This window comes from Uloborus diversus, chromosome 1 (genome assembly GCF_026930045.1).
Source record: "Uloborus diversus isolate 005 chromosome 1, Udiv.v.3.1, whole genome shotgun sequence".
Lineage (NCBI taxonomy): Eukaryota > Metazoa > Arthropoda > Arachnida > Araneae > Uloboridae > Uloborus > Uloborus diversus.
The window spans coordinates 60,580,892-60,593,725 of record NC_072731.1 but is presented as its reverse complement, the minus strand read 5'-3'; the positions used below and the strand labels follow the sequence as shown (position 1 = coordinate 60,593,725).

Genomic DNA, 12,834 nt, shown 5'->3' with positions numbered 1-12,834 from the left:
AAAAAATGACTTTTTTTTTCTTTTTTGAATAGTTTAGAAGTGGAAACAAAGAGGACCTTACACTGTATTACAATCAGTAAACCTGTCACTGAGTTGTTGGAAACAACTACTTTGAACTAAAAACCATTAGAGAAAGTATATAAATTAAAATATCCGCTGAACAAGCCATCAATTCCATTGCAACACTTACAGTATTCGACAATTATTTCAATGAATTTGAAGCTAAAACAATAAATTAAAAAAAAAAAAAGAAGATTTACCTATAAAGCAAGCTATAGCTTAGGGCACCCGCTTTGTTAAAAGTTCCCTTCTCCCAAAAATTTCATGATTTGTTCCTAAAAAATGAAAAGTAACTTGAAAAAATTTCATTTTAAAGTGCTTGAAATCTCTGAAAATTTGGAAAAGTGTGGGTACAAACCAGATGTTTTAAAATTTGTAAAAAATGGGAGAGGGTAGGGGGAGAAATGCAAAAAAATGTCAAATTCAGCTCCTTGTCACATCCTGCATTAAAAATGTAAAAACCATGGTTCTCATGTGTCTGTAGCTTGAGATAAACTTTTGTTACTCACATGTTTCATATCTTGCTGTTTATTTAATCCTAAATGCAGTATTCTGGAAATTCTTTTGTATCGCTTGCTTTTTTCTTACTTCTACTGCATATTGTTAATCTGTTTAGCCCCCCCCCCCCCAAAAAAAAAATGTGTTACACTAATACTACATCTATTCCTTTTTCGTATTCTGCACCATTTGTAATTGCAAAAAAAAAAAAAATGCTTTTAATGAGAAATCTATATTTTTTTTCTTCTTTTAAACTTAAAATAGTTGTTTCTTACTAAGTTAGAACAATACTATAAACTGGTACAATCTAGTAATAAATTTCAGAGACTGGAAAGGGCAAATGAAGTGCCTTAAACAATTTGTTCTGGAACCCTTGAAAAGAAGTCTTTGAAATTCCTAAGCAAAGTGTGCTTCAATTTTATTTCTTATCAAATGTATAAATTATGAATTATTGTCTAAATGGGCAGCATGTTACTCTCTTGTTACCTATTTTCTAAATCTGTGCACCATTTCTTTTAAAGCATTTTTTAACTATCAATCATTTTGTATTTAATTCATTGTTGTATTTGTGGGTGGATTGGAGGCGTGATCAAAAACTAATTGAATTGAACCGACAGACGATGTAAGGAAATAACAATGCATAATGTTTCTCTTCTCCCTCGTTTTTTCTCTCTGCTGTCAATGATTTGTTGACCCGAAAATTATTTTTACTGTGTGTAATTGTAATTTGCAAAAGAGTATGTTTATGTTTGCCTATTTTTCCCCGAGATTTTTGTAGTTCCAATTACCCCTTATAGGGCTTTAAAATGCAGAATTTTATATCTATTTTACAAAAATTTCTCCAAGGGAAAACCGTACACACAAAAATTGGAGACATTCTATTCCCCATTTAAAAGGGAGCTCTATATCACTCTCTTGATACTATTTTCCCTAATAAGTTCAATTCAAGAAAGATAAAACAGCATATTAATAAAACGGCACAAAAAAATCAGGCATGACTTTATATTTCACAGGAAAAAAAAGACTACAACATAGTGTGAGCGGAGGGATGGGGGGGAGGCTTTAAAAATGGCCTTTTTTGCTACCGATAGAAAAGTTGTCCGGACTACAAAAGAGACACAAAACCTGAAATTGCTTAAAGCCTAGAGATGGCTAAATCCCACCCCTGTTCCTCAAAAAAAAAAAAAAAAAAAAAGCAAAAAAACAAAACAAAAAGGATTAATTTGAATTCTGAAATTTTGAATTCAAATTATGTTTTTCGCAATCACGAACTGAGACAGGACCCTACTCATTGGAGTTATTGTTTCTAGAAACAGCTCCTGTTCTCCCCTCCAAGCCTGCCTCTCCTCCTGGGCGGTTACGTGTGCATAGTTGTGTGTGTAAGTGTGTAGGCTTGTGTGTGTGCGTAAACCTGTGTGCATGCACGTAGGCGTGTGTGTGAGTGTGAGCGTGCGTGTGTGTAGGACATGGACGCCTCCGAGCAGGAGAAGCGGATAGCTCAAAACCGTAGCAGCTGCACCGCGCCGCACCGCCTGCAGAGGACGGTGGGCGGTGTTGCTCGCTGGTCCAAGTTGAAAAAGGCACAGACGCCAAAAACAGTCAAATGAGAACAATAAGCAATCGTGATTGCTCATCAAAAAACCTGTTAATGAAATGTGTTCGGGAGAGATATGTTTTAGAAGAGAATAAAATAACAAAAATGATTATCTATCAACTATTAAAACAAAATTTCGCACAAGGCCGCCAAAACTCTGTGCATATATCATGCAAAGCATGACGAAATGTTAGTTATGATGCTAGTTTTCACAAAACCATATTGCCATAAAGAGGGCACTGTTTTTTCTGATATTCTGTTTCTCAGGCCCTCCAACAATCATCTGTTTCACGGAAAAAAAATAATAGCATTGCTATTTCCTGTTCAGCAAAACAATTAGTTAAAATCTATCCTGTTTGAAAAAGTCAATCCTGTTTGTAAAAATTAACAAAACCAACATATGTCAAGATTCTGTATGTTTCTCATTTTGCATTATTGCACATTAAAATAAGAATGTGGTATGACTATGTTGGATCTGTAATTCGAACCAGGGCAAGCACTTAAAACTGCCACTTTTAGCTATCTTTCTTCATGTTTTCATGTCTAGTTAAAACTAAAAAAAAAAAAAAAATCAACAGAAATAGGGTGAATTTTCTGCCCCTCGGGAGTTGCCACCTAGGGTAAGGACCCTGGCTTGCTTGCCCCTTAATCCTTCCCTGATGGTTAACCACCATCTAAAAATGTCATTAATGGTAGATAATACCAAATATGATAAGTAAAATTAATTTGACTTTTCTTTAAAAAATGTCTGATTTAGTAAATTTTATGTTCATTTCTTATGCAAAAGCTTACTAGTATAAAACTGTTAATAATTATTTGTATGTCTAATGGAATATATATATATATATATATATATATATAAAAGATTCAAAAAGGTGCAAAAATGTAGGTATGTAAATGAAATAGAGATTACAAATAAACATAATATCGTAGGCACAAATAAGCTGCTTCTTCGTCAGTGGGTGGGAACAGCATACCCTAAGCAGAGCCTCACAGGTTTCAGAACGCGTCACGGGTCAGCAAGTAAACCAGATAATATCATAATAAACCAAAGGTTGCAACAGATACAGAACCAAAGTTCGTTCAAGTATAATGCAAAAGTTGCTGTAAATATAGAACAAATGTTCCTTAAAACCATTCATAATACAATTTTTGATAAAGACAAGATGATATAAATTTAAATGTAATTAAAGTAAAAATAGCATTAGTTGATTAAATGTTTAAAACCAACTTGCTGAATCGCAATGTCCCCACACATACCACAATGGCAAAAGGGGGGTAACAATTAATGCATACAAAAGTTTATAAAACTCACTTCTCCCACAAATTATTTTCATTCCAATTCGAATTCATCTAATTTCAGCATATGTAGAAGTATCAGGAAATAACATCATCTTTCCATAATCCAAAAATTATTAATCATCAAGCCAGTCTGCGCATGTCACACAAAATCTGACATCCAACTGAAAGTGTTCCATGCAGGATTTAAGCAAGAAGTAATCATAAAGGTTATCTGTGTAACTGTGTGCCCGAGGGTTAGGATTGATAATGCTGGTACTTCTGAAAAACTGGACTGTAATATGGAATGAACCTTAAAAAGAAATTGTTATTATCAAAAAGATTAGCAAATAAATGGAACATCTGCTTGTTAAGATTTTCATAATTATTGCAAATTTTACTGAACCTATTTAGTTGTCCCGTAATGATGTTGATAAAAATTAGTTTATGCAAATTACTATGCCAGTAGGGCATGGAGAAAGTAATGAAATTTGAATACATTTATTAATTGGATGAAATAGTAATATTTTGTGGTCTCTTTGAATTCATGTAAAATATACATGCAACTTGTCCTTTGATTGATATTCCTCACAATTTTGAATCTCTAAAAAATGATGGTTCTTCCCAATGACAATTATCAATACAATTATGATGATTTAATTTTGAGTATAATTCAGTAAAAAAAAGCAAAGTTCTCTCATATTTTTCCTTTTGTGCCTTATGAAACTCTCTTTGATGACAAAGTCAATAGTTGAGGCAAGACTAACTTTGAAACGTACTTCACATAATGTGATCAGGCTCTTTGTTGACATCACAATGCTGCTAAGTTAACATTGTGTAAAGTGTAGAATAATAGAACTCTTTCCATCCAAATCAAGGATGTTCCGTTTCATTCTTGGAATCAGATGTCACATGTTTTAGTTTCATCATTGTTTAATGAAATATGATTTCAATTATAAACATATACATTTTGCCATAAACTGTTTTTTAAGTTATAATTACTGGCATTAACAACAACACCATCCCTCCTCTAGTGATTGTAATCTTTAAATATTGTGATAACAAGGTTTTACTGTGTACTGTATTTACTGTATTGTATGTACTGTATATTCACAGCTACTGCCAACTTTTGAAATCTAAATTAGTAGCAAACGTTTGCCGGGGGGGGGGGGGGCGAGGAGGGCTCACGTTTTATGACACTCTAACAGACACTATGAATAATTTATTTTTAAATGTACAATGATAAAAGTAACAGTTTATTTTGAAAAAATATTATGTCTTTCTATTATGTTATCATTTATTATAAGTTCTTTTTGTTTATTTTTAAACAAAAATTTGAAGCATTATTGAGTACAAAAGCAATATTATCCAAATGATTAAAAATATGGGTATTATTTATAATAATTTTAATTTTTTTGGGACTACAAAAAAAGGAAAAGAAATAAAAATCGTAAGTTTTGGACACGTTTTCGTAGTATCGTAACTAAAGGCAGTAGTTCGTAGAAACTACGATTTTTTTTATAGCAACTGGCAGTTCTGTGCATATTACTGTATTCTTATGTGTAATACATGCATCACATAATTTCACATTTAAGTTATAATTGTTTACTAATAAACTGTTTTCATTCATAATATATATTTTATATGTGAGAATGATTTCATTGAAGTTTTATTTATTTTTTCATTTGTTTATACATTTGCTTCCCTGTTTAACGGTGCCCTATTTAACGACTTTCCCTATTTAAAGGCGACTTTTCATGGTCCCGGATTCTCCAGTGTAGTTTTAGAGGTATTCTATTTAAGGACTCATTCTACTTATGCACAATTTTTTGTGGTCCCCTGAAAGTCGTTAAACAGAAAGTCAATTGTAATTCTGTATGTTTTTTTTTCCATGTTTAATGGTGTAATTTTACACATATGTATATATTTATGCATAATGATTTACTGTTTTCTTTAGGCTATGGTGCTTTTAAAGAGGAAAAAAAGACTAGAAGCTTGTCTTGCGAAGAAATATGTCGCTTTTGATAACATAGAAGATCTCCTCTGTCAGTTACAGAATTCGGGCTCTGAAAAAATGGTAAATTGTTACACAACTTAATTGCATTGTTCGTAGGAAATGCCACATGTAAAAGCAGCTACTTTTTACATCATAGAAAGTAGTATTCTTAAAGTAAAGTCTGGCTTAGATGATACTAACTCTTTGAAGTAGTTATAAACATTGTAGACAACTACAATGTTTATAACATCTTCAAACAGTTATAAACATTGTAGTTGTCTACTAAAAATCTGTTGGGAGCCCTGAATGAACAATCATCCTAGTTCCAGTTATTGATTAAAAATAGTTTTATCAATGATGTTATGATTCTTCTCCCTTGAATTGAAATTTAGGAAGTGCAAATACGTAAAGTAAATAAATGAAAAAGTTTGCAGTTCATGCTATGGATTTTAAGATTGAATAATAATGAAATTGTATCGGGATAAGAAAAATAAATGTAGATTTAAGAAAAAAAGTGCCTTAAACAGTATTGGCCTTTTGTCCACTTTTGTTTATTAAAAGTCCTGGGCTGCGGAAAAAATTAGACAAAATGGAAGAAGTTGGACAAGATCAAAATCCACTGATTTTCTATGCGTTTAATATGTAAAGTTACTGCTATGATGCAATAGAATTATTACATAATTCAAATTAATTATAATTTTATCGCAATATTTCTTAATAGTAAAATATTTTTAAATTAATCAAATAATTGTAAATTAAATAACAATCTAATAAATGTACCAAAAAAAAAAGCAAATTACATTGGTGCAACTAGTTTTTTACCATAAAAGTAATCAAATTCAACAAAATGAAGCAGTTGAACATGAATGCATTACAATATTATTGTATGAAACAATAAAAAGAAAGGATTAATGTTATGGTGTAAATGTTTGTCAAAAAAAAAAAAAAAAAATCAATAACAGTAATAAATTTATTGATTAAAAACAAAGAATTTCAGATTAGTTTTATGAGTCATAATTCAGTCTAATGTCAAAGTAATAAATGTCACAATCATTGTGATATTTAAAAAAAATTTGGATAAAATTTTAAAAATATAGATTTTTTTTTTCTCTTTGAATTTACTTTAAAACAAACTAGGATACTGTAAAAAGTTATGATTAAGTTTGCTTTAGATACTAAACTAAAAGTGAAAAGATGTACATCTTAAAATTAAATTATACTTGAACCAAATTAATACTTCAACCAAAACAAAAGAACTTAGCTTTAAATTTACATTAATTTCGTTACAAGTAAATGTTTCATTTCAATGTATAATATAGCTCTGATAAGTTGAAGCTTGACCTTGAAAATGATTTTTCTGTCTTGTAGTGATTGGCACTGACTTGAGTTGGATTTATTTTCTTGAAATTTAGCAAAAGGGTCCGAAATTAAATCCACGCAGCAATAACACGTCCCTTTCCCACATAACTTCCCAAAAAGAAGTTAACACTGTCAGGGTCACGCTTCAACTTATCTGAATCACACTGTAATATTTTCTTTTTCAGCACCAACATGTTAATTCAAAAAATTTGTTAGTTCATTTTATGACTCTTGATTCCAGACTCAAAATCTTTATGATTTTGTAGCACTGGTTTTGATTTTGTAAATGCATTAATTGGCAGTAGAACTGCTCAATGAGGGATGAAGATGTTAATATTTACAGCAAAGGCAAATGTTTTATGAATTGTCATTCAATGTACTTTCACTTAATATATATAATTCCTTTTTTTATAAACATCCTAATATAAAAAAAAACTTCTATTTTTTTCTGATTTTACTTCAAGTATTTCACATACCGTACAATTGTGTATACACTAATGTGTGCATGCTATCTAGATTAAACAAAATTTCTTTAAATGAAAAGAATCAACATCTTTATTTTGTATTATTGAGTTCAGCATTTTGAATTTAGGAATTTTAATGTATTGAGAAAAAGTGCTAGAAATGGGCAAAATGATATTTTGTCCGGGACAGTTTTTTCAGGCTTTTTCCACCGTTTTTTCCCCACGGTGGAAAAAACGCTACAACCTAGGCCTGAAATGGTTTTGTTATTTGCAGTAAATTATTTCTCTGGAGCCTGATTTAGGATTTGGAGAATATTAGCTAGATTACTGATTCATGACGACAGATACTGAATATTTAGTTAAGAAATTGAAGTTTGTCTGGAAGAGCGTTTTATAGATGGCTACTCTCATTAACATTTAACCACCACAACTCATGTTAAGCCATTATCTCTGTTTATTTATTTAATTAAAAAAAATAATTTGCAAAAGAAAGCATAACAGATCACAGTTTTTTTTATTGCATTTTAATGTTGTTTACTTTGAACATTGCATTTTATTTACAGTTTACATTTTATTTATGTCAGGTTTTAGATGCCTATCGCACCGGTGTTCAGGCCATGAAGGCATCTATGAAAATAGATTTGGATATAAACAAAATTGATGAAACAATGGCTGAGGTGGAAGAGGTAAATTTAAATTCATATTTTTATCCTTTTGTTATTCAAATTTGTAGTTTTAAGTCCCATAAAACATTTTTCTAAAAGTTTTTACAAGGAATTAAAGTTTAAGTATGTTATCCTAATTAGTTTAAAGCATGCTTTTCATATTAACAAACATTCTTTTGTGATTTCTAACTGACATTCAAATTATTTTTGCTGAATTTTTTAAATATTAGTACCTTTAATTCACAGATTATATACAGTTAGACCCTGATTTAATGAATTCATCAGGACCAAAACTGTTATGCGTTAAATTGTGGTTATTCGTAATATCGGGGTGTGAAAAAAATTTAAAAAAGTTACCCTAACGTCTTAATATGCAACTGTGGAAAAATATCCATATTTAGAAAATGTGCACTTTTTATCCAGCATTTCACGATTTATTACACACTAATTAAATTTGAAATTTTAAAGTACTGTGTAATAGATGTTTGATGATTTCCTTAATACTTTACTCGAAATAAATCACTTTCGAATTAATGGAGAGAAGAAAATACTGTGTCATTTACAGCCTGCTGCATGAGATTAGTTTCCAGGCCATGTAAAGCATTTGAAAAAGTAAGTTTTAATGGGAGATTCATTATAGCTTTCTGCATCGGAATCGCTATTCATTGGTTACCCCTTAGCCTGTCAAAAATGGCTGATTCCGAGAAAAGTCTTTCTCTGCTTCGGACAGTATGGATACTATCATTTGGAAAACAATCCCATGTTTCCTAACTCAAATTAATAGTAAAAAAATATTTCGGCTGTTAAAATAATTCGTTAATTCAGGGTTTGACATTCGGTGAATAGGGGTTTTTGCCTTCATTTTAATCGGGGGAAAAAGAAAAATTTGCTGAATCGCGAAATTCGTTAAATAGAGGTTCCTTAAATCGGGGCCAGACTGTAGATATATATCAGGGAAGAATTTGTAAATTTTCCAGTTCGGGAATGATAATGAGGAGTAGCTGAATCCTGAGTCCTTGAATAGGCAAAAAGACTTCAAGTGTGATTAATTTTCTGAGGGGTAAAGTATTAATCAGTGACATTTGATGTAATGTGTCACTTCAAAACCGCAAGCAAACACAGAGAGATTGCTTCTTTTTTCTTTCATTTTTAATTAATATCCAATAATTCAAATACATCCCTGATTGCCCGGACATTTGTGGCTGAAGTACGATGTGTGAAATATTTTAAAGATAGGACAAAAGATCAAAACTTAAGTTTAATACCAGGGGTGATTGTGGTCCGGTATTTTACCGAATTTCCGGTATTTTCGGACGTATTTCCGGTATTTTCATGTCTGAAAATACCGGAATTATGTTCTTTTTTCGTTATGCTTTTATCTCCCTACCTCTGCAATTTATTTTGAATTATATAATACTCATCAAATATACCTGCAAGAGCCTTAAGATGGACAACTATCCCTTAAGATGGACAAATGTCAAGATAATTTGTATAACACCAGCTCAAGTGTAACTTTGTAATCCATTAAAAATTTAATTAAATGTGCACGCAATATTTTGACTCAGAACTATTTAAAACTATGGCAAAGGTGCACTTAAGTAATAGAGGCCAAAGATTACCCCCCCCCCCCCCCGTTCTCGCTTTGAAACTTTCAGGTATTTTTTGATGAACTCACAATCACCCCTGTCTAATACCCTTTATCCCTGAGGGATATTTATGCACATACTAAAAGCCAGGACTCCAAGGGTGAATCCAGAAAATTTTTAAGGAGGGGACGATTGTTTTTTACCCTTTCCTTTTAGAAACTTCAATTTCTAAAAACTTTCGAAGTAGTGAATGAACCTCCATCGCTTACTCGTATGTAATCAAAGGTGTCCTACTGTTGTGTTTCTTTCAAAAAATATCCAGGTTGAGCCTTTGAATTTATCTCTAATATCATCTAAAATAGTCTAAAATTGAGATTTTGGAACTTCAACTTCGAAAAATATCCTGTCGAAAGTTGCGGTCCTAATTCCAGAGTAATATGAGGTGGGCTATGATTGCATTTTCAAAACTTCAAATCCGGAAGAATTCCGTGAAAGAGCTTCCTTTCTTCTAACACCATCGAAGATAATGTAAAATTGTGTTTTTGTAACTTTAATAACGAAAATATACTGAAAAGATATCTGCCTCCCTTGGATCCGCCCTTGCAGGACCCTATAATACCACAGTCTCCTCTTCGTCCCAGGGGTACAGGTACAGTTGAGAAAAAATAGAAGAGACGGGAGAACCTAAAGATTGAAGAGATCAGAGCATGTTTCACAAGTAAACCACCCACAGTGCACGTCAGAGCAGGTTCGATTCAAAGAAAATTCATAAAGTCATGTGCCAACCCTTTCACTTGATTTTCTTACTGTAAAACATTAGTTGAAATCAAGAAAAAAATATCAAAAACGGCTTTGAAGTTTGAATCAGAGACGTTTTTTCAAACATAATCTGATAATACATAAAAAGTAGTCGAAAACTTTGTACTGCATAGTGAATAAAATATGACAACGTATATAAAGTACAAATACAAAATGAAAAAAGGTTAAAAAACCAGCAAACAGCTGTTTCGGCACTCTAAAATACAAATGCCATCATCAGTGCAAATAAAAACGAGGACTGGTTCAACCCGACTAAAACACAGTCGAGGCGAACATTGGAATGAGAGACGAGTTGTAAAAGATATGAGAGCAGTACCGGAAACGATGACGTCAGGGTTACGTCAGAACTACAGAGGACAGTTGCACTCAGGAGAAAACGTCACGGACAAAAAATAAATCAAATAACAGACTTCCAAACATTAGGAAAAGGGGGAGTGCTAGACAAATCATTGACGGTTAAATTAGCATTTTTCCATATGTAATATGACTCCCAAAAATCTAAAAGATCTTTAGATTGACGTTTTCTCCTGAGTGCAACTGTCCTCTGTAGTTCTGACGTAACCCTGACGTCATCGTTTCCGGTACTGCTCTCATATCTTTTACAACTCGTCTCTCATTCCAATGTTCGCCTCGACTGTGTTTTAGTCGGGTTGAACCTGTCTTCGTTTTTATTTGCACTGATGATGGCATTTGTATTTTAGAGTGCCGAAACAGCTGTTTGCTGGTTTTTTAACCTTTTTTCATTTTGTATTTGTACTTTATATACGTTGTCATATTTTATTCAATAATCTGATAATCTTTATTTTTCAGGATTTAAAATTGATTAACTGAACTACAACTAGAGGAATAAATGAAGAGAAGAATTTAATAATTATGAAGGGATAAAAACAATAGAGTAGGCCCTCGTTTTACACGGGTTGATTTTATGCAGCTTGGATTATACGTGGTTTAAGATCTGACATTTTAATTTTATTATACGGGGGTGAGTTTCGGTTTTACACGGATGCGGAATGCAAACAAATAAAATTTTCCCCTCTTTCAAAATCCAAACTTCTAAAGATTGCAGATTACGCGTAATCAACTGCATTTTGGCATGATAATAATCAAGCATGGGCCACTGTGGAGGCATTTTATGCGATTGGTTCCAGAGCTCTTTCCAGAAGTAAAGTTATTGAACACTCACTGATCAGATCTCACTAGAAGAAGAGCTTTTAGGGGTGACAAAGGAGGCCAAAATCAACGAGGATACCGACGTCAGTGACACTCAACCAAAAACATTCACACTGAAAATTTTGAGCCATTCCTAGAAATTATCCTTCTTATTTGTTAGAGCAGGAAGATTCTGTCATGGAACTGACGCAAGTGATCATGGATGCATTAATGCTTTGCAAATAATTACAGAGAAAAATTCTTAATGACTGCCAAAAGACTATTATAGACAGCTCCTCTTTGTAAACAGAATACGAAATTAATTTATGTTTTCTTTGTGCATGTTGTGCATATAAGTCAATATAAGTACTCATTAAACTTATTATACAATTAGTCATCACTAACTAGAATAAAATATTTTGTTATCTACGGAACCAAAACCCTATTTTAACACTATTATTAGGTCTCAATTAACACCGTTTCGATTTACGCGGGATTTCCGTAGAATGTAACCCCCCTGTAAAACGAGGGTCTACTGTACTTCATTCGGTTTCATATAAACACACATTAAAAGCAAAGAACTCAATATATTTTTACATCAGTTGTGTATAATGTATCTTTTGTATGTTTTTTAAGTTTCTCATGATCAAAATTTATGTAAAACATGTTTGGTCAATGTAATTTTTCTTTCTAATTGTAGAAATATTCATAGCTATATCTTTAAACATATCTTACAATTTTTTCTAGAACCACAATCGAAAGTCATCGGTTAACCTTTAATTCAAAAATAAATGAGTGTTTAGTTAATAATAGCAATAAAACTGCATGCAACAAATAAAATTGCAAAGGCATCTTGTATATGTTTTAGAAAATCAAAATGAAAGTTTTGAGATACAAAATCATGCTAAGAAAAAATGGTTACTTTTGAACGCTTATTTTTGAATATTCTTCTCAAAGTTTAATTTATATTTTACATCAGTTCGAAAATTTATTAATAGTGTTAGTTTTAAATTTTTGGCATTCTTTGTTTGTGTATACATTATTGCTAGTTAGTATGAAATTTGTAAACATTGATTTCACTTTTTTATAAGAGTTATTTCATCACTTTTCACTCATTTTAAAGATTATTGCTCTTTTTCGGATCTTTTTTTCTTTCTGCATTTTTTTTATTTTTCCTAATATTAAAGTCAATAACATATGTATGTTAAAAAAGGTCCTTTCGGTAAAAATTTAAAAGATCTTTAATTTGTTTTTCAAAATATTCAGACCTGAAGAATAATTTTAAGCATCTTAATCACTCTTAAAAAATTACATTATCGTTCCCCTAAAAGTAAAATAATTAGTAAACATATCATTGAGTTTAAAA

The 12,834-nt window shown here is 31.6% G+C and overlaps 1 protein-coding gene across 1 annotated transcript in view; it reads left to right on the top strand.

The window, feature by feature from the left end:
• Positions 1-12,834, top strand: part of LOC129234598 (charged multivesicular body protein 7-like) — a 38,305-nt gene that overhangs the window by 18,678 nt on the left and 6,793 nt on the right. The window contains exons 7-8 of the mRNA XM_054868621.1: positions 5,388-5,507; positions 7,834-7,935. Coding sequence (XP_054724596.1) covers positions 5,388-5,507; positions 7,834-7,935 — 222 coding nt within the window. The remainder of the gene's footprint in view (positions 1-5,387; positions 5,508-7,833; positions 7,936-12,834) is intronic.